The sequence below is a fragment of the Manis pentadactyla genome, chromosome 4, assembly GCF_030020395.1.
Source record: "Manis pentadactyla isolate mManPen7 chromosome 4, mManPen7.hap1, whole genome shotgun sequence".
NCBI classification, from domain to species: domain Eukaryota; kingdom Metazoa; phylum Chordata; class Mammalia; order Pholidota; family Manidae; genus Manis; species Manis pentadactyla.
In genome coordinates this window covers 140,607,761-140,634,195 of record NC_080022.1, presented here as the reverse complement: position 1 = coordinate 140,634,195, position 26,435 = coordinate 140,607,761, and the positions used below count along the sequence as shown (strand labels likewise).

Below are 26,435 nucleotides of genomic sequence, written 5' to 3'. Positions count from 1 at the left end.
ATTTCTGACTAGGATCTATGTATTTCAGCTCAGGACTGGGCAAGTTCTTAGGTGTCTACTATCAGGCTGACAGGCAAGACAGAGAAGCAGCTTCAGAAGAAGTAGTGATAATACAGACAAATGTTTTCCTAGCTTCAAAGACACCACTAGAACAAACACCCTGACCTTGATAACCCATCCAGGCTGCTACTCAGGTGTTCATGTTTTAGATGTGACCAAAGTGTAATTCCTTCAAAAACTCCTTGATGTGAATCCAAGAAATGATGTGACAGCACTTGCTGCAGATTTCCCTCTGAGGCATATCCGTATGACCTTTTTCAAATGCAAATTGGCTTACTCATTACAGCTGTCAGGTTTCCTGGGGAGGAGTTTAAAAGAAAAGGCAATGTTATTCTCTGACTGATCTGAGGAGTATGGCCATCCCTGATTAAATGGGAAGGAGGGCAAAGGATACCTGGAGATTGACCCTTGTGAGCATAAGGCTCCAAGGACAGGCCTGGATAGAACTTGATAAGAAATGGATTTGTGGTTGAGTTGGACCACCTTGACTTTGGCAGCCCCCTCCTCCTATGTTGGCTCAGGTATTCACTGATCTTTGTATAGAATCCATAAGCCCCCTAGACTTCCAAGTCAGATCTCCCTTGTCTTTAGGGCAGGAGTGCCCATAAACCATGTCATCCAGCTAAGCCCCACAGGCTTGTATTCCTCATGAGATCTGCAGCACTACACTAGACTACTATGAGAGTAGTTTCAAAGAGCTCACAATTTAATGTTCAGTGTGTAGTCTTAAACGCATATGCAGGCAGAAAGGGTAAGAGATAATCGACACAGGAAAACTGTGTCCACACTTAGAAAATACCTCTGGTCTTTCTAGGCATTGTTATACTACATCACGGAAATACAGTTATTTGGCAGGGGGTAGGGGGGAAAAAACCTCTGGAATTTCAGGAATGAGAGAAAAAGTGTGGGGTAAAGTCAGGTAGTAGTTGGGAATTAGGGAAAATGACAAAGTGGAAGCTTTAGACTCTTTCAAATATAAAGACCAGGGCAAGGAGGCCTGGAAATTCAAACATGCCTAGATTAAGGAGCCTGTCCTCATCTACAGGAAGTTTATCCCTTACATCTAAATAGTCATGTTTTAAAATCAACAAGTTTGCTGGTTTTCAGCTGCCACTGACTGAAACCCCCAGTGGCTCTGGCCCACAGTGTAGACAGTGTGCGCCCAGCCGGACTAGATGAAGACATGCAGCCGGAAGTCAGCCAGCCAGCCTGACCCCTCCCAGATTCAGGAGGACTTCAAGCCAAATATCACCCAGCAATGAGTAGTAGACAAGATGGTTTAACCCTAGTAGCACAGGGCTATACCAACACCCTGCAACTCAATCAGCAAATTCAGAGAGTAAGTGGTCCAGGACCAAGGGGACTCCAAGAATGAGAATAGAACCTAAGAGCAAGTTCAGCAGGACTTTTGGTCTCCCACCACTCTCCCTCCCTGACCGTTGCAGTTGCATATTCACGTTCACAGCCACATATTTAAAATTTTTGATATAATTATCTCCTAGAAATTACTGTATGCAGCCTCTTGGGATTTAAAGCAATTAAATGAAGATAAATTTCTTTCATGGAGCAGGCTGTCAAAGGATGAAGCAATTTAATTCCCCATTTGAAGTGGAAGCTTTGGGTCATGCATGGTTTATTTGAAACAATGCCATCACCTAAAGCTGCTGATCTTATCTCTAGCTCCATTCTCCATTTCAAACTGCTGGAGATATGTAGCGTGGCACTGCCTGAAGTTATGACATCTGGCTCGAGGCCAGCAACAGAACAAGCAAGCTCCTCTTCTAGGTTTCAAGCATAAGAGGATAAAAATCATATTAAAAGAAAATAACTATGTAGGTGAAATCTGTTAAACTCTAAAAAGAGGAGACATTTCCAGGGCATTGGATGCAACTACAGAGGCATCCTAACAAATAGAAAGTGGTACAAGAGCAGGCAGGAATGCCCCAAAAAAGGAGGTAGGATGAAACACATGCCAAGGAACCAGATTTTCCTCTTCTGGGAGACACCAAACCAAACAAACAGTAGGGCCTATTTCATGAAACACCCCGATAAATGGAAAACATACCAGGCTGAGTGAGAATCAAAAGCCCAGGGTTATAATTCCAGTACTAGAAGACAGTGTGAGACTTACGGGAGTTTTCATTAACTCTTTTTCTTTTGACTGAGGCTGGCGCTTTATTAAAAAAAAATTCTTCATAACCACATTTTATTTATTTTATAATATAATGGGTAATGTGTTTTCTAGGTAACAGTATTCAAACTTTTTTTAGAGCCACTGAAACTCTCTTTAGGTGAAATCCCTGCACATGACCATGTATGAGCACTGTTTTTAGCAGGAACCTTGAAGAACTTGAACTGGCTTTCAAGTATTAATGCACTGGAATCACCAGGAGAGCTTGTAAAAGTGATTGCTGGGCCCCATCCTCAAGACTTTCTGATTCACAGGAATGAAGGCAGGCCTAAAATATTACATATCTAAAATGATCCCAGGTGAATCTCATGCTGCTGGTCCCAGTACCACAATCTGAGAACCAGCAGTATAGAGGAATCTGGCCAGCAGAATGATCTAGAATTGGAGTATCAATTATAGCAGCCAGTAGCCACATGTGGACATATCAATTTAATTACAATTTCTCAGTTGCACTAGTCACATTTCAAGTATTCAACAGTCATATGTATCTAGTGGTTACTATACAGGATGATGTAGAAATAGAACATTTCCATCACCACAGAAAGTTCTATCTTACAGTGCTGGTCTGTATTTGAATTCCAAATTTGATTCCACGGAACTATTTGATTCCACCGGAGAATTTTTAGCCTAGAGAAAAGAAAACTTAAGGAGGGTTTCAAGTATACTAAAATGTGTCTAATATAGAGAAAACCAATTTTGTGACTCTAGGGAATCTGTCTAAAACCAGTAAGTGGGAATTACAGAAAGGCAGATTGTGTTCAGTTTGAGAAAGAACTTTTTAATAGTGACTGTCTCATGATACAATAAACTCTGAGAAGTATCTGAGCAGAAGCTACGATAAGGACACTGGGAGACTTCTTAATTAGTTTGAAGATGGACTGTGATGTCTTCTAAGGGGCCTCCCAACTCCCTGATTCTTTTGTAATCAGTCGGATTCAGTTTTATAATCACTATCATGGCAAACTATCTGGGATAGTTTCCTAAAGCATGTAACTTGATAGAAGGAACTTCCTTTACATGGGTGTTTCAGTGATAAACTTACCCAGTTTTTACTATTTAAAAATGTCTTTACACTACCAAAGAATAACAAAAGAAAAAATAGATTGGATTTTATCAAAATTTAAAATTCAAAAGAGATAAAGAAAACTTATGCAAATCATATATTTGATAATGGTTGTTTATCCAGAACATATAAAGAACTTCAACAGCTCAATAAGACAATTCAATTTTTTTAAAAAGGCAAACCATTTTAATACACATTTGAGTTGGATAAGGCAGTTTTAGGTTTCCTAGTCTTACTGAAAAAGAGACAGAAGCCCAAAGAGGTTATATGATTGTTCAAGGCCACAAAACCAGCCTACAGCAGAGTCAGGACAAGAGCCCATATCTGACACTCTCTTTATTCCACTTGCCTTCCTTCGCTTCAAAAGTAAAAAGTCAATGCTTGGACATACCAAAGCCAATCAAGTGAGAAAGGAGAAATGATATTTTTTAAATGTACACAATAAGTAAGCATGGGAAAAGATACTGAACATCACTAGTCATCAAAACCACAATGGCTATTATATATAAATATATATATTTAAAAAAATGAAAATAGTAAGTATTGGTGAATATGTGGAGAGACTGGAACCCTGTGCATTGCTGGTGAGAATGTAAAATAGTGCAGCCATTATGGAAAGCAGTTATGACAATTCCTCAAAAAGTTAAACACAGTATTACCCCATATGACTCAGTAATTCCACTTCTGCGTATATATCTAAAGAAGTGAAAAGAGGGACTCAAACAGATATTTGTAGATCAATGTTCATAGCAGCATTATTCACAATAGCCAAAAGGTGGAAGAGACCCAAGTGTCTATCCATGGATGAATGGATAACCAAAATGTGGTGTACATATATGGAATACTATTCAGTCTTAAAAAGGAAGGACATTTTGACATGTACTACAACAGGATGAACCTTGAAGACATTATGCTATGTAAAATAGATGAGTCACAAAAGGATACATATTGAATGATTCCACTTTTATGAGATTTGTAGAGCAGTCAAATTCAGAGACAGAAAGTAAAATGGTAGTTGCAAGAAGCTAGGCGGGAGGGAGAAAATGGGAAGTAAGTGTTTAGTGGGTACAGAGTTTCAGCTGGAGAAGATGAAAAAGTCCTGGAGATGGATGGTAGTTATGAATGTAAACCATGTGAATATATTTAATGCCATAAAGCTGTATTTGTACTTACAAATGGTAACTTTTATATTATGAACATTTTAACAATTTTAATTTTAAAAATGTAATGAGTCTGTATTAAAGAATAGACTTTAACTAGAGAATACCTCATTTCCTAGCTGCTCACCTTCTTAAAATGATTGCTATAAGCATTGTCCAGCTTCTGATATTGACAACATAAGGAAGAACAGATTAAAGTTATTAGTGAACCAATGTCTGCCCTGGGACTCTGGCATATTTGGAGCAAAAAGCAACCTAGGCAGACTTGTAGTTACTCCTAGACTTCAAGGTTTGATTCTCAAGGCCAAAAACTATCCTCAGCTCTGTCTGTGAGATTCTGAGTTGAAGGAAGGAAAAATGAAGTATTCCTTCAGTTGTCTGCTTATGGGTTGGACCCTCCAGAAAACAGAGTGGACTCTTAGTTCTAGAAGGCTAAAACGTGCCTTATATCAAAATGTAAGCCAGTGGCAAAGCACCAATTCCAACATTTAAGCTCTATGTCTACAGGACTTTAATGTTCCCACAGGGAGGATTCTCCTTATGTTGTGTAATCTTGAAAGGCAGAACTGCCTGTTCTTTAATGTTCAGTTTAGCCCGTGGGCTAGAAAGAATACAGGCTGGATTTGAGGAGAATGTCTTCTTGGGCCAACTAGTGTTTTCAACTGTGTTCATCAAGATCCCCCCAAAAAATATGGCTATGTCCCCACCAAAGTCAGAGGTAGGTGATATCTCAGAAGGTTATGTTCCCTTGAGTCCTAGGTACTATGAAGTAATCAGACCCAACAGACACGGTCATCTTGAGATGTTCTTTATATTGCACTTGCTGTTCCCAGAGGCAAATCACTACAGACCTCTAAAGTGTAAAACATTTTTAAAAAATCACAAATTGGTATCAGGGTTATTAGGGTACTTGGCAGTCATACCTTATACCGAAGTTCTGAAATACTCTTTCCCCAACTCTCAAGCCCAAATCTCACCTGAGTGTGGAGTTTTGTTTTATTTTTTAATATCCATAACCCAGCTGTAACACTTCCTTTCACCTCTACCTGTACATCTGTTTCCTACAGAGTGCTGCTGCTTCAAGTGAGATGCGTGAGGCTTCTGTAGATGCTGGGGAACAAGATGGAACAAAAATGCTTCACACCTGGCTCCCAAATTACAGGAACGCTGGACTGGGGCCAACATAAGCTGGCACAGCACCAGCTGAAATGGACATCAATTAAGAAGCCTGTCATCTTTCAAGACTGCAAGGTCTTTTTTCACCCCGCAATCTGCACTGCTCCACAAACCAACCGCAGCACCAGTGGTAGAGTTTTCCAGATGGGATCATTTCCCTTAGATTCCACATTTGCAGATTTATTGCAGAACTTGTTTTTTAACCCCTCCCTTTGTTTTTGAAGGCTGAACTATTATTCCATATTACAGTTTTATCTTTAATTGAATTTATTTGTCCTTAGTAAAGGGAGAAATTTGTACCTACAGGAACAGAAAGAGGAAAGTTTTAAGCCTAAAACTTGACTAAAAGATGCATTATTTACAAACAGGCACTCAAATAACTGAGCTTAGTGAAGTCAGAAATTCTTCTCTGTACATATCACTCTTACTGGGGTCAAAGCCAGAGAGTCTTGACCAGAATGCATCATCCTGGAGAAATGGACAGACCTTGAGGACTAAAGTAGGCCTCCTCCAACCACCACATGCAGAGTTAGTGATCCATGTCATGTGCAGAAAGAAAAGAAACTCTGCTAGTGCCTAGTCAGTGGCAAATGCTGTTTAAGGAAAAACACAACAATTAAAAAGTGACAAGATTCCACATACTACCTTTTCTTGACTTTTGTCCAACGGGACAGGATGTATTTTCTCTCCTGTGCTTAAGTGGGCTCCCCTGTGAAAAGAATTCCATGCAACATGAAAGAGTCCCATGATAAATAAATATCTCATCCACATTTAATGTATGTTCTGAGAACTGAATTCCATTGCCTCAGGGGGCTGCCTGTTGCTGCCAATTTGCTTCTCATGGCAGAACGCTGTGTGGCAGAGCCCTGACTAGGCTCTGCCGATGCTTGCTGGAAAAGAGTCCAGCTGGAGATGAAAGAGCTCTTCAAAGTGGGTGACTCCTTAGAGGCTATCATTTTAGGGCTTGGGAATGATTACTTATCACAAACAACTTCAGTCTGGAATATACTCTGGACAAGAAGTTGGCCTGCCCTCTTGGGTAATCCATTGGAGTTTGCAGAGCTGGAGAGGCCTCAGTGGGTTTGGAATGGTGGCAGAAATTGAAGAACCCAGCTGAAGGTAAAAGCCCAGAATCCACATCATAGATGGGGAGAGGAGAGAGAGAGAAGGAATTAAAAGGAGCTTCAGACATTTGTCTGCACAAATCGGTCTTGGTCCACCCTTCTTCCCCCTCTTTTATTTTAAATAAACAGCTTCAAAAGGGGTGGTCCTCACATTTTTTTGCTAAGATCTCAGTTGCCTTCCTTTCCTTTCCTTTCCTTTAGAAACCTCTAGCTCTCAGCAGCTCAGTCAAAACTTAGTCTCTGAAGTGAAAAGACAAGCCAGACTGAGAGAAAATACTTGCAACACATACATATATCTGACAAAGGACTTGCATTCAAAATATATAAAAGGCCTCTTAAAACTCAGTAAGAGAACAAGCCATTCCATTAAAAAATAGCAAAGCAACACAGAGAAGACAAGTAATAATTCTACAGCATCTTACTACACTGATGGACAGTGACTGTAATGGGGTATGTGGGGGGAACTTGGTGATGGAGGGAGTCTAGTAAACATAATGTTCCTCATGTAATTGTAGATTAATGATACCAAAAAAAAATAGCAAAGGATTTGAAGACATTTCATCAAAGATACACAAATGCCAAATAAACACATTAAAAGACACTCAACATCTTTAGCCATTAGAGAAATGCAAATTAAAACTGTAACAAGATACCTATTACAATGGCTTAAAAAAAAAAAAAAGCAACTGTGGTACCAAGTGCTGACAAGGATGCAGAAGAACTGGAATTCTTGTATACTGCTGGTGGGAATGCAAAATGGTACTGCCACTTTGGAAAACAGTTTGACAATTTCTAACAAAGTTAAACATACACTTACCAAATGACCCACTCATTCATTCCGAGGTATTTACCCAAGAGAAATGAAAGCAAGTTTACATAAAAATCTAAACATGAATATTTGTAGTAGTTCTAACCACAAACACCCAAAACTGCAAATAACCCAAATGTTCATCAACTGGTAAATGAATAACAAATGCTGGCATATCCATACAATGAACTACTATTGTGCAACAAAAAAGAACGAATTGCTGATACAGGGAACAACCTCGACGAATCTCAAATGTATTACGCTATGTGAACGAAACCAGACTCAAAAAGCTAATTATTATATGGGTTTGTGTAACATTCTGGAAAAGGCGAAGTCATAGAAACAGAAAACAGATCAGAGGTTGTCAGGGACTGGGAGTGGGGATTTTTTTTTTTTTTTTTTGTGGTGTAAATGCTCTGTATCTTAATTGTGGTAATGGTTACATGACTGTTAAGTCAAAACTGTATAAAAAAGAGTGAATTTTAATGTATACAAACAGACAAAGAAACAAACAAATCTTGGTCTCTGGAAAGGGGATGAATTGGAGAAACACACTCCATTCTGTGACTGAGGATAACTGGGAATGCATACAGCTAGAGTGGCACAGGGCTGACACAGAGCCCACTTTTACCATGAAATTGAAAACATTAAAACATACCCAGATTTTTGTTGAAATAAAAGTAACTTTAGAAATTCAGATGGCCAACAGACACATGAAAAGATGCTCCACATCGCTTGTCATCAGAGAAATGCAAATTAAAACCACAAGGAGATATCACCTCACACCAGTAAGGATCACCACCATCCAAAAGACAAACAACAACAAATGTTGGTGAGGTTGTGGAGAAAGGGGAACCCTCCTACACTGCTGGTGGGAATGTAAACTAGTTCAACCATTGTGGAAAGCAGTATGGAGTTTCCTCAAAAAGCTCAAAATAGAAATACCATTTGACCCAGGAATTCCACACTTAGGAATTTACCCTAAGAATGCAGCAGCCCAGTTTGAAAAAGACAGATGCACCCCTATGTTTATCGCAGCACTATTTACAATAGCCAAGAAATGGAAGCAACCTAAGTGTCCATCAGTAGATGAATGGATAAAGAAGATGTGGTACATAAACACAATGGAATATTATTCAGCCATAAGAAGAAAACAAATCCTACCATTTGCAACAACATGGATGGAGCTAGAGGGTATTATGCTCAGTGAAATAAGCCAGGAGGAGAAAGACACGTACCAAATGATTTCACTCATATGTGGAGTATAAAAACAAAGAAAAACTGAAGGAACAAAACAGCAGCAGACTCACAGAACCCACGAATGGACTAACAGTTACCAAAGGAAAAGGGACTGGGAAGGATGGGTGGGAAGGGAGGGATAAGGGCAGGGAAAAAGAAAGGGGGCATTATGATTAGCATGTATAATGCGTGGGGGGGACATGGGGAGGGCTGTGCAACACAGAGAAGACAAGTAGTGATTCTACAGCGTCTTACTACGCTGATGGACAGTGACTATAATGGGGTATGTGGTGGGGACTTGGTGAAGGGGGAAGCCTAGTAAACATAATGTTCTGCATGTAATTGTAGATTAATGATAAAACAAATTTATATATATATACATATATATATATATATATATATATATATATATATATATATAAAAATAAAAAGTAACTTTATACTCTTTGTCCCCAAAACTTTCACTGTTGAAGAGACAATGCAATCTTTTTACACAGATAAAAAGATACCAAGTCCCAGTTTGGTTTTCCTCCTCCCCTCTCATTTCCTGTTTTATTTGGGCAGAGGGCTGTTTATACAAAGCATGTGCAAGTTTAAAACTTATGGGGGAAATTAGAGGCTTAAGCTACCTGGAGGTGTCTTGGCCTAAAAGGGTTAATGTACACAGAACCTAAAAAAATAAATCTTGATACATTAAAAAAAATAATAAACACCTGCCAAGCTCTAATTAAAAGTATTCAACAAGATATCTCTGCCACGTTATCATTGAGTGAGTTCAAAAAACAAAGCATACCTGTAATAATAACGTTTCTTTTAATATCATTATTATTTAATAATGGAATGATGGGGATGGGTATCTCCAAAGGTGCAATATTTTGAAAGAAAAATTATATATACCTCTTATAATGCAGTCCAGGACCATAGGGAGTGAAGCCACGTGGATTAAGATGTGTGTTACAGCAGTACCTGGAGAGCTGTGAAAGCAGTTAACTTGAAAAAGAGAACATATTCCCACTCTCATTTAGTGGTTTGTCTTCACACCTCTGCTTCACAGCTTAATCCTTCTAGTAGTTCTTGGGTGCTTCAAGGGAAAGGAAGGAAATGGTGCTTGGAAACTATAACTAAGCTAGAAGCTCTTAGCTCCCACCTCCAAAGAATGCAAGCATGTAAGCATACGCACACATACAAATACAGAGAAAGGGTTTGTTGTTTTTTTTTTCCATTTAAATGGAGGAAGCTGCCATGTCTACCTCTATAAGCAAAAATATTAATCATCCACCGTCTGGTTTTAATCCACATGCTACTGATCCTGCATCTGAATGTATTGTTATCAGGGGAAGGAGCATTTCTGCTCAACCTTATTCACCAGCCAAAAACCTGAAAATGTGAAAACCACATTGGTGAAGTGCCTTCTTAGAGACCCAGAAAATTCTGAACTGCTGTTTTTTTATTGTTTTCTTCTTTTAAAAATGATGAAAAAATGTGAACTTCAGAGGGTCTGTAGGGGAAAAAAAGAAACAGCTCAAGTTTCAGGTCCCTCATATCTTGGACTGACACTATCCTCAGGGAAATTAGCACTTTTTCTTCTGTATTTCCCAAAGGGGATCCAGCCACACAACCTGATTGATATCAGCCTGTCCGAGACAAGCTTGGGCACCCAGGTGCATCCCTTACAAGCATTTACAAATCAAATGGCAAGCCCAAACAGCAAGCCTTTGCCTCTGGTCTCCATTCTTCTGGTTTGTGCTTTGCTAGCAGTAGAAGCAGGGACTAAAAAGGCATCTGAATGAGTCTAAGCATGCTTCTCTCACTGTCTGTGCTGAAGACCTTTCCCTCTCCTCAGGCTCACCCTAAAAACGGTCCTTCAGCCAATATGGGGGCTTGAATGTCTTCAAAGCCATTAGTCACCACCCTTGCAGTCTCACCCCAAACAGCGAATAGGGCCACCCATGACACAAAAACTCTGGCAAGATTAGGGGATAGCAAGAGCAAAAGAAACCACAATACGCCTGAGACTCAAACGAGAACAATGACTAGTGCTGGTAGGGAGCAGACTGACAGAGCAGACAGACTCTAACCAGGCCTTGCTCTGTTTTCAATGCAACACAAATGTTTTCCATTAGAAGTTCCCTGCCCCACAAACACTCATACATGCAGCTATGAAATCCACATACTTAACTTCTGCTTTTGTGGCACTCTGACCTAACTACCTCTCCTGTACTTCTAGGGCACAGCAAAGTTGAGAGCAAAGAGATTCCAGTACCACCTGCACAAAGGTAAGGGGAAGAGAATCAGAATAAGAAGCATGCTTACTAAGTACCACCTAACTGAATGTTAATAACTGAAGAGGCCAAAGGGAAGGGAGAAAATAAGGACTTTTCCTTTGCCAAGAGAGAAACAAGTACTGTAAAGCTCTGGCTCTTACTGGTTGGCTCCTATGCTTTCAGCTTAAAGTTTGGCTTTACTGCCTAGTAAAATCTACAGCTGATCTTCATCAGGAGGTGTTGGTCTCCATTAAAAGCAAAATGGGCAAAAGCCTCAGAAAACTCATTATGAAGTCTGCAAAATTCTAGTACTAAGAAATCAGGGAGTGCTGGGTGATCAGTAACCCATATTTCAAACACTCAGAATCAGCTGAGTATTGCAATTATGAGAAGAAGCTGAACTAGAAATCTTTAAACCATCAGCAACCATCCTCCTACCATCTGTAGAACCTGGCCCAGGTTCATTTCTAATCATGGTCACAGAGGTGGGGACATGTGGATGTACAGTTAATTAATCTCTTCCCTTAAAAAAAGAAAACCACAAATAAGAACTGAATGAACACAGGAAAAAAAAAAAAAAGAATGAACACTGAAAAGAGAGGAAAAAGTGAATTTTTAAAGTGCCATGTAAAAAACAAAAGGAAATCCCCTGTTCAGGCAGTTCTGGAGTTCCCTAATTGCACAAGGGCAAAGGACACCTCCCCCTACCCATGTGTAAGCCTTGTTAAGCAATTGCTCAACTTACACTCATTGTGCAATTCCAACTTTCCAAAGCTTTTTGCTGCACATATGCAGAGCACGTTTTCCACTGCACTCTAGAAATAAGAACAGTTTCTCATTTTTCTCTCCTTCACTTTAAAGGCGGCCTTGTGCATGAGCATTAAAAAAATATATATATATTGCTAGATAAGAATTCACTACAAATGAGATTTTACATTAGTTCATCTGGTTATTTCTGAGTTTACTGGTAGTTAAGAAACATTTGGATTTACTCTTAGGCAGCTAAAGATTCATTTTTGTCACTGACAATAATGATATCACAAAAAATTGTCCATGAAAACATCAACCCTTCAAAAGTCTTTGTTCCAAATAACTGCAAGTCTAGAATATTTGGAGCACTTAAAAGCGGCAGTCCCTACTTTATAGACAAAATTCCAATGGAAGCCTGGGTAAGTCACAGTGTGTTTTGTTAATCACAAACCTCTCTTTTTAGAGAAAACAAGTTAAACAATCAGCAAGAACAATAATGGTGTGTACAGAGATGAGGAGCACATGACAAGAAAACCCAGAGGTCATACAGGAAAAGACAAACTTGACTCTATAAAAATTTTAAGTTGTACATTGTAAAAAATATAAACAAGATTATAAAACAAGCTACAAACTACGAGAAAATGTTTGCAACACATAAAATAAAATTAGATATAACTATCTGCAGTGTATAAAGAACTCCTACATATCAATAAGTAACAATATAAAAGTAAGCAAGGCCATAAATACCCAAGTCAGAGAGGAAGAAATACAAACAGGCAGCAAATATAAAGACAGGTCCTTTATTCCACTAGTAAACAAATGCAAGTTAAAGTGAGATACATTTTTTAACCCAGAAGATTAGCATAAATTGAAAACACTGAAAATAAAACACAATACTGGGGACAGTATGAAGAAACAGACACTTGTATACTGTTAATGGGGGTGTAAACTGGTATCATTTTGAAGGGCAATCAATTAAAATAGTAAACATGTCTATCTTTTGACAAAGCAATCCCACTTATAGGAATGTATTTTATGAAATAGTCCAATAAATATACAAAGGTTTAAGTACACAGAAGTTCATTTTAGCACTTTTCATCATAATAAAAATTGGACATAACTAAGTACCACCTAAAAGACACGGGCTGGGAATGTAAATTGGTGCAGCCACTATGAAAAACAATAGTTTCCTCAAAAAATTAAAAGTAGAACTACCATATGATCCAGCAACTCTACTTCTGGGTAATTATTTGAAGAAATAAAAACACAATTTGAAGAGATATAAGCACCCCTATGTTAACTGCAGCATTATTTACAATAACGAAGATACAGAAGCCATCTATGTGCCCGGCACCAGATGAATGGATAAAGAAGATCACACACACACACACACACACACACACACACAATAGATGAATGGATAAAGAAGATCACACACACAACACACACACACAGAGTGGAATATTGCTCAGCCATAGAAAAGAATGAAATCTTGCCATTTTTGACACCATGGATAGACCAAGAGGGTATTATGCTAAATACATAAGTCAGAGAAAGATGAATACCATATGATTTCACTTATATGTGGAATCTAAAAAACAAATTAACAAACAAAATGAAACAGACTCACAGACACACAAAACAAATTGTTGGTTACAAGAGAAGGGAGGGTTGGGGCATAGGCAAATAGTGAAGGGGTGCTTATATTAAGTCCAAGATAATCAAGCAGTAATTTAACTGCCTATTAAATTAAAAAAAACAATACTCTTCAGAGGAAGGTAACAAGATCCAGAAGCGTCTCAAAAAATCCCACGTCAAGGGATTTTAAACAAAAATCACCAAAGAAACAGGAAACTGCAATCCATATTCAACAGAAATCAGATATGAGATGGCCCAGATGTTGGAACTGGCAGGTAAAAACTTTAAAGCAGCTATTATAAATATGTCCAAAATATGAATGGGAAAAATGTTTAAAGAACTAAAAGAAAATATGATCTTGATGAATAAACAAATTATTGTCAGCAGAGAAAAATAAATTACAAAAAAGAACCAAGTCAAAATTCTTGAATTGAAAGCAAAATATGAAATAAAAAGTTCACTGGATAAGTTTAACAGTATTTTAGAAATGTCAAAAGAGTCAGTGAACTTGAGGACAGATCAATAGAAACAAAGTAATCTGAAGACTAGAAAAAAAAACACTGAAGATAAATGTGTGGGACTATGTCAAAATGTCTAAGGCACACATGTAATAACAAAAATTGGAATTCTAGAGTTTGATGAAACCAGAGTGAGGGTCCCCAAGTTTGATTAAACCACCAACTTAACAGATTCAAGAAGAACAGTGGACATCAGAGTAATATAAAAAGAACTACACCTATGTATATCTCAATCAAACTTATGAGAAATAAAAATAAAAGGAAAATATTCAAAACAGCATTCTCCCTCAAAGATACATTACACAGAGCATAGAGAGGCATAAGAATGCTAATTTCTCAGGAGAAAATAGTAGGTGCCAGTGTAGGAACAGAACCACATCTTGAAGATGCTGAAAGAAAAAAACTTCAATCCAGAATCTATATCAAGTTAAAAAAAATCTTTTAAAACCAAAGAAAGAAAAAAAAAAAACAAGAGACATTTCAGATAAACAAAGGCTGCAGAAATTTTTCAAAAGCCAACCTGCTGCTTATGTCTGTATGCTCAAGAGAAATGAAAATTTGCCTTTATGGAAAGGATGGAAACTTGGATCTACTTAAAAGAATGAAGAGCACTACTAAATAAGTGGATAAATATAAAAGTCCATTTGTTTATAATTTACTTAAAAGACAACTTTTAAGTAGAAATGATAACAAGGTATGGTAACGTTTATAACATATAAAAATAAAAGAGAAGACAAGTGCAATAAACAAGAGGAAGAGGTAAATGGAATTATATTGTTTTATGGTTACTACATTTGTGAGGTGTGATGCAGGAAACAGGAAGCACGAAGTATAAGTATAAGGTGTGAAGTGTATGAGGTACAATACTGACCCTAAATATATTCCAAAAAAGTAAGGATGCAAACTGTTAGTCCTAAAACAACTAGGGGATAAAAATTTTAAGGATATAGTTAAGAAGACAAAAGCAAAAATTTCTTCAAATAGGAAAACCACTAATCATAAGGGAAATTTTTGAATAAACTTTATCAAAATTAAAAACTGTTTAAAAAAAAAAAAGCCAGCCATACACCATGAGAAAATACACACAGAACATATATCTGACAAGGATTTGAGTCCAGGATACAAGAACTTTTACAACTCAATAAGAAAACATCAATATCCCAATTTTAAAAAACAGGCAACAATTTGGACATGTCCCAAATGAAGATATATGAATTGCCAATAAATACATGAAAAGTTGCTCATCTATGATTAGGAAAGTACCAGTTAAAACTAAAATAAAATACCACCTCACACTTACCTAGAATGGCTAAAATTATAAAGACTAGAAGTACCACGTGTTGGCAAGAATGGAAAGCAACTGGAACTCTCATACATTGATAGTGGGATGATAACACAATGCAATCACTTCAGAAAATAGTTTGGTAGTTTCTTTAACATTAGAAACTTATGTGACTGAGCAATTCTACTTCTAGCTATTTACTCCTGAGACATGAAAACAAATATCTACAGAAAGACTTCTGTTTTAATGTTCACAGCACTCTTCATTACAGCCAAAAAATGAAACAACCAAAATATCCATCATCGAGTGAATCAGACAATGGAATAGCCATACAATGGAATACTGCTCATCAAAAAAAAGAGAATGAACAACATGAATGAATCTCATAGACATTACAATGAAAGAACAAACACAGAAAAGTACATACTGCATGATTTCATTTATATGAAATCCTAGAACAGGCAAAACTAATCTATAATGAGAATAATTAGATAGGTGGTTGTCTGGGGCAGGAAGTGTGATTAGGGAAATTAACTGCAAAGGGTCCCTCAGGAACATTTTGGGGAGATGGGAATACTCTACTTCCATCTTGACAGGGGTGGTCCTTACACAGGTGTATATACCCATAAACCCAAATGTATGATTTTATTATATTTAAATTATATGTCAATAGGTTGGCTAATAAAAGTAAAGGTATTAATTGTAAATAAAATTTAATTTTTTCAGGAATGTAAAATTATGAAATAAAAATATACTATTCTTTTACATATATGAGGGATTATATTACCAGAGAAAACAAAAAAGGGTAGAACAGGAAGTACTGAGGCAGAAGTTTACATCAATACTTTTCTCTAAGCCTCACACAAGTTCTCTTACCAATTTCAATTTTATTTTTTATTACAGCCCATATTTACTAAGTCCTGAGCCAAACATTGTTTTATGTGTGTGTGTATGCAGTTGGACAGGCCTGCTTACATCACTGACCTTCAGGTTTTTATTCATCAGTTATCTCCATCAGCTACCTCCAAGAGTTGCTAATCTACAAGCAATCCTGCCTGCAATGTTAGGAGAACAGGGCATTGTCCTGAGCTTCTGGTCCTCAGAAGGTGCATTACCGTAACCACTCTTACATTTTTTTTTGTCCTTGGACAAACTTCCAAAACAGTGCAGATCATCCTATGCATATATTCAGTCCTTTTTAGAGAACTCTTAAGGGTTTGTCAAAAATAAATCAAGTTCTTTCTCCAAAAGCTCATATTCTAGACACTCAGGTATCTTTAGACCCCAGGGCATTCCAAGATTTGAAAAACATCCAACCCAGAGAGAAAACATCAGGTAATTTCAATTTGAGAACCTCATATGAACTTTTTACTTTGTTCATCCTCAAGAACTATTACAGGAGATCAGATAATCTCTCCAAACCAGGTCAATAGTTCCCAAGCTCCTGGTGAGAAACCAAGCTCCCACTAAAAATAAAAGAACTGTCAAATTTGGGAAGAGAACTGGAAACACTAAGCAATATGTTTGTTCAACCACTCAACTACTGTATTTATATATAATTAAGAGTGTGTGCTCTAGACTTGGATTGCTTGGATTTGATTCCTTCACTCTTAGCAGTGTCATCCTGGGCATGTTCTTCCCTACAATTCAAATTTCATTAGGACTTTTGTGAAATTTGAAGGAGATAATGTAAAGTATTACAACAGTGTCTAGCACATGATAAGCACTCACTGAATGTCAGTTTTCTTTTGCTCAGGATCTTCTTGGGAAAGGAGACCCAGACATGTTCATATATATTCATTCAAACATATTCATAAATATTCAAAAATGTAACCTCTTTCTGAAGAGCTCAGCAACTGACTGGCAACTTGGAAGCAAAGTATATAAACTCTCAGGTAATGTGTTCTACATTCCAAAGTTAAAGACAGAATTAGGAAGACTACTTATACCAAAAAATCTTTACTATTTTTACTTGGGCCAAAATATTTGCCTGATGACTGCAATCCTGGCAGCCATCAAATTCCTAAAACAGTAGTTCTCAAAGTGTGGAACCTAGACGATTAACAGCACCTGCAATTGCGTGAAAAAGAAAATACATATTGTAAGCAGTCCTAATTTCTACATCTCAAATGTGGAAATCCTCAAATAATTTGAAATCAATACCCTCACAATCAGTTTACTCTGGGCCTCTATGAACTGCTACCATACTAAATGGGAAGTGCCAGAGGGTAGAATTTCTTCTTGATATGGTAGGCCATGGCTATGAAAATCAGAAATTGGCAGATTGTTTAAATGAAACAGAGACTGGACACGGAAAACTAGGTGTGGTATAGTAGCTCTACTATATATAGATTAGAAAATGTAGAAAATATATTCATTTAATGAGACAGTAAACCACCTGGCCTCCTCTCTATTCTCTAAAGAGTGGTGACTTTGTAATACAAACTTGTATTAACCAACTTTAGATTTGAGAAGGAGAATGTAAGTAGTATTTGTAGACAAAGATGGAAATCCAGTGACAATCTACCTAACCTATTTTAGGGCAAATATCAGACCTGAGTAAACCTTTCCTTGTTTGAAGAAATATAAATGGCCAGAATAAATTGTAGAAATTGAAGTTGGGGTCTTTGAAGAGTATCCAACATACAAAAGGGAGAACACAGCACAGAGATAGAAAAACAAAGTATTTGTGTGTGTAGGGGGATGTTAGCTGAAGAAGATTGCCTATTTTATTCTTATAATTGAGATTTTTAAATCATAGACTCTGTGAGGTATCCTAAAAGATGAATGATAAAACAAAGATAAAAAGGACCTGGATAAAAGGCAGGCAAAAATACAAAGGTTCCAGGGTAAGATAGGGAAATAACATAAGAGAACAAATAATGCAATAGCAGACTTAAAAACTGAATTAGAAGAAGTAAAGAGTAAAATCAGCACTATAAAAATCTGAATCAATTAGAGAGAGGACAAACTTGAGAAATCCTCCAGAATGCAGAGGCAAAGCAAAAGGGGATTAAACTAATCATGACAGAAAAAGAGATGTACAGGGTGAAGAATGGAAATCCAGTATATCAGGAGAACACAAGGTATTGAAAATAAGAATATTAGCAATCAAGGACATGAGACAAAAACTTTTTGGTCCAAATAAAACTGGATCTGCTTATTAAAAAGTCCATTAAGTACCATGAAAAATTAAAGTACAGAGCCCAACATCTAAACAAATTCTCAAATAATTTGAAATTCAAGACAAAAAAAAAAAGTTTACCTACCAAGGAAGAAAAATCAGACTTTTCTTCAATTTTCCCTAACCATTAACACAATGGAATAATATCTATAGTTTCAAGGGGGAAAAAATGTTGACCTAGGCTAAGTTGCCATTCATGTACAAGGGCAAATTCCAAATGCCAAATATTTAGAAAGTAGCCATGAAGAATGTCCTTGATATACTGCTTAATGAAAAGAGCAAAGAAGAGAATGTATACTATACTATTTTGATCATATATATGTATATATGTGTAACTATGTTTCAATGGCATAGAAGTGGTTTAAAAAGGTAAGTATCAAATTGTTAAAAGCAGTTTCTCTCAAGAATGGCTTTTAATTTATATGTTTTTGTGAACTGTTTGATTCTTTTGCATGACTGTGTATTACTACTGTATTTTATGAGTCACTTCAATTTTTAAAAAGCATCCATCCATGTTATTGTTGATGAAGAAAATTCCTCAATGTTGCATCTGAATAACAGATGAATCAAGGTAAAGAACATAATAAGAATGGGAAAGCTACAGAACAAAGACTGATGGAGAGTACTAAAAACACTTAACATAGAACTCATTCTAAATAATTATTATAAGTTTAGAAACAAAATGCAACTGTGTGAAAAAGAAAATATGTATTGTAAGCAGTCCAAATTATACATCTCAAATGTGGAATAGTCAACAGTTGGGTTTTTTTCATTCTTGATATTGACACTTTGAGAGTAGATCAAATATACATTTCAAAAACTTAGTCACTGGTAGCACTTAAGTATTTTCCATACCACAAAACAACAAAAGCAATATTTCTCTCTCTCTCTCTCTCACACACACACACACACACACACACAAACAACAAAAGCAATATTTCACACACACACACACACACACACACACCCCAAACATCAAAATATGTAAAAATCATAAAAGAACAAACCTTATACTGATACACTGTATAGTCTCAATTTTATGAAAAGAATAAGAACATACATACATGCACAGGGGAGAAAAAAAGACTGGAAGGACATATACTAAACTATTAACACTGATTGATTTTTGGTGGTACTTTGTAGGTGATTTTTATTTTCTTGTGTTTTTCTGTATTTTCTCTTTAAAACATTTTGGGATAAGTATGTGTACAACAAACAACACTCCAAAAGTGTCATTTAACAAATAAACAAGAAGCAAGCCAGTAGTTTCAAAAGTTGAACAATTTAAGACCCATCTTTATCCTTAACTAAATATTTTATTAACAACTTAGTTTCCTGGGATCCTACATCCAGAAAGAAAGCAAAGATGACTGTAAGGATGAATGTGATGTGATGTGTGACTTAAAATTTATTCCCTAATCAAGCCAAAGAGTGTCCCCAACATTAATTAGGCTGTTGGAAAGTAAGGGGAAGAAGACAAAGATCATACAGATTAATCTACTGGGGATGCTAGAATGAGGATTGTTCACATTTATTTGTGACATAAATGTTTTGGTACCATTAAGTAACTAGAGCTGTAGAGCCTAAGGAAAGACAGGGCCTGTCACTAAAAATAGATCCTTTTTTAGTACCACCTGCAGCTATACAGTCACATGCATATACTTTGAAGATAGTAATAAGCTTTCTTTGATATTGACTAAAGCACAACATGAACTTAGCATCTATCTCCTAAAACAGTTTCCTTTTCTTCACTTCTCCTATCTGCCTATAGAAATGTTGGGTTTTCAATAAGAAAATGCATGTAAAATGCTTAGCACAGTGCCTGGAACATGATTATTATGGAAAATGTCACACATATACAAAAGTAGAATACTATACAGAACTCAATGTACCCAGTGTTCAGATTTAATAATCATCAATATTTGGCCTTCCCCCCAATTTTTACTCCTATCCACCTCCAACCTCAAATTGTTTTGAAGCAAATCCTACACATCAAATCATCCATTAGAACATGAGATTTTGAAGTCATGCAGACAAGGGTTTTACATCCTACACTTCCTTACCAGCTACAAGATCCTGGGTTAAGTAAGCTACTTAGCCCTCTGAATTTAGGTGCCTATCAGCCATTCAAAGCATCTAAGATCACTTTCTTTCCTTTGTTTGGCTCTACTGAGTTTCAACATCTGTGATGTTTCTCCCAAAATGTAATCAGCTCCACTCTACTGCTTTTAACCCTAATGTGTACTCTTTATTTTACTTGTGGCTAATCCCAGGAGCAACCTGTTTTCTCACCTCTTGCTTATCCCATTCCTCGGTTTCCTACTGTGGTTCATTTTAGGCAGAATACTAATCCTACAAAATGTTAATTGAATCAAAAAGATCAAAGGTAAATGAAGCAAGTTTGGGGAAGACTGCAAAGGCTATCCTCCTTGCAATATATACTACATTATAAGCTGTAAGAAGTCTTGAGGTAATGGGTTCTATCTAACATTATCTTTATCTACATGATCATGAAACTTTTTTTCACCTCACAATTAAGAATCTATAAAACTAGAGTTCCACAGAACATGCCTGGAAAATGCAATGATATATTATTATCAAATTAGTTTTCCTTAAGCAGTGCCTTCACTGGGATACTACCAGATCAACAGAAATTTCCAGAGTTCCTCAATTTCAGGTTCAAATTAACTTGTTGCTTCTCACATCTTTGAATATGCCACAAACTGCCTCCCAAACTAGGAGGATGTTTGCCTTATCTGTCTGGATCTCTCATGTTGTGTGCATAGATAGTATACTGTAGACATGCTCAGTAAATACCTGTTCAATGAGCATCAAGGCTGGACCAAGCATGTGATTAATTTGGACCAGCAATGAAATTGCTCATCTTGTTGCTACTGACAAAATCTGTGAGATATGATACATTTTTTAGCAGTGAACACTAGAAGCTGGAAAAAATGTCTATCTTTTTCAGCTTTCTGAAAGAAGTTCCTAAAGATTCCCTCTGACACACCTGTACTAATCTTCTCGGTCAGCCATGGAGATGACCTGTATGTGTTTATCATCATTTTTCACTTTTCTCTTGAGCCTAAGTCACCTGTTTTAATACACAAAGGTACTAATATCTACTTGGCAGGCTTACTGTGAGGACTCAATGAAGCACTATATGAAACTACCTAGTCCAGGGACTGATTCATGCTAGGTATTCAAGAGCTGTTATTTTTCTCTGCCATGGTCAATAAAGCAGAGGAAAAGGAAAAGGAAGACAGGTAACTTCTTATACAGGACAGCTAAGGAAGACCTCTCTACCAAGGTGACCTTTAGAAGGGAGTGAGAGAGCCACACAGCTCTGTGGGGACAGTGTTCTAGGTTAAGAGGAAAGCAACTGCAAAGATCCTTAGGCATTAGTGATCAGCTTGTGTGAGGAAGAGCAAGGACGCCGATGTGACCAGGGCATCCTGGGTATGAGGAGAGCAGGAGGAGCTGAGGTCAGAGAGCCGAGGATGGAGGTGGCATCAGATCACTGAGGGCACTGTAAGCTGTTGTTACAACTTTGGCTTTTACTCTAAGTGAGAGGAACAGTATCAGAAGATTTTTAACAGAGAAATGACACGATCTTATTGATGTTTTAAAGAAATAGTTTCAGTTGCTGTGCTGAAAATAGACTGGGGAATAGGAGAGAAGAACTAGAGAAACCAGTTACAAGGCATTTTGATGAATTGAACTAGGGTGCAGGGGTACGAAAGAGTTGTATCTGCATTTATTTTGAAGGTAAAGAAGACATGAACTGATGATGAATAAGACATGGAGATGTAAGAAAAAGCAAGGAGCCAAGAATAACCACAAGAATTTTGACACGAGCTACCCAAAAGTCAAAGGTGCCATTTACCAAGATGGGGAGACTGAAGAAAGACTAGGTCTGGGGGAAAGAAATTCAGAAGTTTGGATCTGGAGATGTTATATCTGACATACCTATTTCACAATCCTTGAAGCAGAGACCTACCTTAGTCTCAATGAGTTGCAACTGCTCCAGGTAGTCTGTGAATCACTACAACAGGCTGAGGGCATGGACTGCTGGCTCTACATTCTTCTCTGGCCAGATCACATGCTATACTATATCATATGCTGTGTCTTATACATGTACTCTATTATATGCTGACATTAAAGCTGGGATTGCTAATAAGACCATAGAGCTACAAAGTCTGAAACTGGTTAGGGCTCCTTCCTTGTTCTGCAGTAAAAGACAGCTAACCCAATAGCCAACTCCCAAAAGTACCCCACAGAGTCAAGACTACCTTGTGATCACAGTAGAACAGTACTAGGATCCCCTGGCCCAAATCATGGTTCTCCAATTTCTCTGCTAACTCTTGTAACTGAACATCTTCCACAAAGCGTACTTTTTATGTTAGTTGTCCTCAGCCTCACATACTACAACTCCCATGGTTATCCCCTTCTGAGACTAGAAGAGCAGGATTTCATTCCAACTTTTCACTGGAAAAGCATAAAATGAGTATACATCTTAGGAGAGAGAGGTTCTTATATTCCCAAGCTCCATTAGCTATTAAATGCACCCAAAATGTATGGGTTTTTGATATTTCAATGTCTGGAACCTTTACCTACTTACAGAAACTTAACCAAAAGAACATATGCAGAAATAATGCTATAAGGAATCACTTCATGGTTTATAATAGTGCAAAAACTGGGAACAGTCCCTTGGTTCAACAAAGCAAAGACTAGTTAAAGAAATCTTGGCATATAAAGAATACTAAGTGATTATCAAAAATTATTCCATATAAGAATATATTAGGTATATATTCCATATAAGAATATCCCATGTAAGAATAGCATATTCCACATAAAAATAAATTCCATGTAAGAACATATATTAAGTGAAAAAGGCAGATTACAAATAGTATGTATAATATGATCTCCAGTTTTATAAGAAACAAAACAAAGTGGGTGTATACTAGAAGTTAAATGTGATTACATATGATCAGCAAAAATAATAGTGATGTTGCCAATGGATAGAGGGATTGTAAGTTTTCCTTTTTACTTGTTCACAATGAACATATATTCTTTTCTGCTAATAACAAGTTTTAAAATTTTATATTCAGTATAAAATCTCTCATATTTGTATTTACATTTAGAATTTAGTTTTTATTATCTGACATTTTTTAATCTACTACATCTCTATGTATACTTCATGTAGGTCAAAAGACTTCTTCCTGGAGATGGAAGCCATTTCTGGACTCTTCCCCAAAGGCCTCTCCCCAAAGGAGTGTGATGTTAACAACTCTGCAGAGAGGTCAGTCACAGGGTTCTCTCGCTCAGCACAGGAGACTCTGCTCCCAGGGTCTCTGCGTGCTACTTCCCCAGCCAACAACGACTACATAGGAATATGAAGCAGAACAGACTGCCCTACTCTCCACACCTGGCTGAGGACCCAACTGTTGAGCAGAGACTAAGCGTTTCACAGTTCCCATCAGGGCAACAGGCAATAGGCTTTGTTTTCTATAAACAGACAGACAAGAAGAAAGTTCAGGTTAAAACAAAGTCCTTAGAGGAAGAAAAATAGAAACCAGGCAGCAGGAACGCTTCATATTCCTAAAGGCTTTTTTTTTGTAAGTTAACACATGGTGTCTGCTTCTCTCTAGTCACCTATTTATCACTCTCCTCCTAGAGAAGGGAAAAAGCCTTGGCTATTTTCCTAGTGCAGAGTTTTGTGGCTGGGGGGAAGAAGGAAAGGGGGGAGGAAGGAGGGTGCTTTAAGCATGATGCAAACCATTTGGAGCTGAGTGAGAGCACTGCCAACACAAGCTGCACTATTTAAACAAGTGAGGAAATGATCGTATATACAACATGCCAGCGAGCACACACACACACACACCAAAGGAAGTTGAGAGGGCTTTTTTTTTCAGGACACAGAGCTGGATGTCAGCGGCTAAAAGGTCGATATTTTCCCTTAACACCCTTCTCAATGACTTAATCATGTTCCGTTTGCACAGAAAACTTCCCAAGAATAAAAAAGTCTGGAGAATTAAGAGGAGGGGTGAATGGGGAGGGATGCTTGGCCTGGGGCTGACCTTATCCGAGGTTTTCTCCACGTAGCAGGGGTCCTGAGGGGCGGCCAGCAAGGGGACAAAGCCTGAAAGAAGCCGATCCTCTTCCAGGATAAGAAGGGTGAGGTCATCATCTGGGTCCTTGTACAGTGGCACTTCAGACTGATTGACTGCAGTCAATATGTTACAGAAATCAGCCAGCATCGACCACACATCCACAGCAACCCTGGGAGAAATAAGGTAAGAAAAGATGAGCAGCTCTAAAAAGGGACCAGTTAAAGTAGTCTAAGCACCTGTGAGCAGGGAGGCATTTGTGGCAAATGTGGTATACAGCTGGCATGTGCCAGGAAATCTTACCCAAAAAGGTAGGATACAAAATTGCATCCATGGCAGCAATCCTGTGAGTGTGTGTCAATCTATGCAAAGTTGAAACTGATTAGAGGGAGGCTTTAATCCTAACCAGAGAGGAAAAAGAATTGAGAGATTCAGCTGCCTAATGCAGGTCCTGTCACCTTTCCAGACAGTGTGCCTGAGACACTTACTCAAAAGCTCTAGACACTCAGTGCCTGAGGCAGCTCCCATAATTCCCCCACTCCTGTCCAGCCAAGTATATGCCACATAGACAGCAACAGAGCGCCAGTCTCCCCTCCTCCCACATAGCCAGAGGGGCCAGTCACACCACGGAAAGAGTCATATGCTTTTTTGCCCCTTGCAATGCTTTAGAAATCTCTTCCTATCTATAAGCGGGAAAGCAAATAATCACATATACACCCAGCAAAAACTTCACTCCTGGCTTGCCAAGACCCTCCTGGGAAGGTAAAGCTTCCCATGTATTTCATAGCAGTTGAACCAGTATCAGTGCCGACTTGGCCATCCCACTGCCTCTTTTTTTTCTCACTTATGCAAAGTTTAAATATACGGTGACCAACTGCTCTGGTTTGCCTGGTACTGCCCAGTTTGAGCACTGAAAGTCCCATATCCCCAGAAACCCCTCAATCCTGGGCAAACCTCAGTCCTAAGTACATATTTCCTAGGTCCTGGTTGAACACGGGAAGAAACTCTGAAAATGCAGTCTGGCTCTCCCTGGTTCAAACTCGAGGGCAGAATTAGAAAAAGAAGGTTAATTTCTCTGTCACCACCATTTGTCAAAAATCTGTGGTCAGATCCCTGCTTTGGTGGGTGCTAAGGATCCTTACAGCTTTCTTTCTGCCTACTCAGGACATAGCTCAAATAGCTAAATTGTGGTACAATCCAGGGCCTGCCATATCCACAGACATGGCTTTCTTCTCCAGAGGATCACTTAACCAAGAAGTCTGGTACATTTAGCACCCTATGGATGCTAAATGGTACTCCAGAAGGAGTGAGCTGCATTGGAGAATTACAAAAGAAAGCTTTACAATTAGGTTCAAGAGGTGGAGTGGCAAGAGGCAAGGAGCAAAGGGAGCTATACGAATGAGCTACATCCTGGAATCTTCCCAGAGGAGTTACTGCGCATGAGCCAAATCTGCTAGGGAGGGGCCTTAGACTTAAGCAGTTTGTTTCTCCTGGAGGTTTGGAACCTTTGGTAGATGGCAGAACAGAGGGCATTCAAGGGATGTGCCACTGAAGGTGATGCTGGGGGAGAAAGTGGAGTAGAGGTGTGGGGACTCCCTGACTGATTCCAGGTGGAAGGAGCCTGCACTGGTTTATTTACTGTAATCACTGCACTAGGAAAAGGCAATGAAATGAAACATCTTGTTTTCAAGAGCGTCCTGGGAACCGGGCGGAACATAGCTCCATTAATCACACAACGGCACATAATCAACACACGTGTACTGCAGAAGTAACTTGCTTCAGAGGCTTTGCCCAGGAAAAAGAATATGTTTGGGAAGAATCACCAGAGGGACAAGAGTTTTCTAAAGTCTCTTTGCACAGACACCAAC

General features: G+C 38.0%; 1 protein-coding gene across 5 annotated transcripts in view; it reads right to left on the bottom strand.

Annotated features, from left to right (window-relative positions):
• Positions 1-26,435, bottom strand: part of SMG6 (SMG6 nonsense mediated mRNA decay factor) — a 232,681-nt gene that overhangs the window by 70,247 nt on the left and 135,999 nt on the right. For all 5 annotated transcript variants that reach the window (XM_036906131.2, XM_036906132.2, XM_036906133.2 and 2 more), the window contains one exon: positions 24,538-24,739. In XM_036906131.2, coding sequence (XP_036762026.2) covers positions 24,538-24,739 — 202 coding nt within the window. The remainder of the gene's footprint in view (positions 1-24,537; positions 24,740-26,435) is intronic.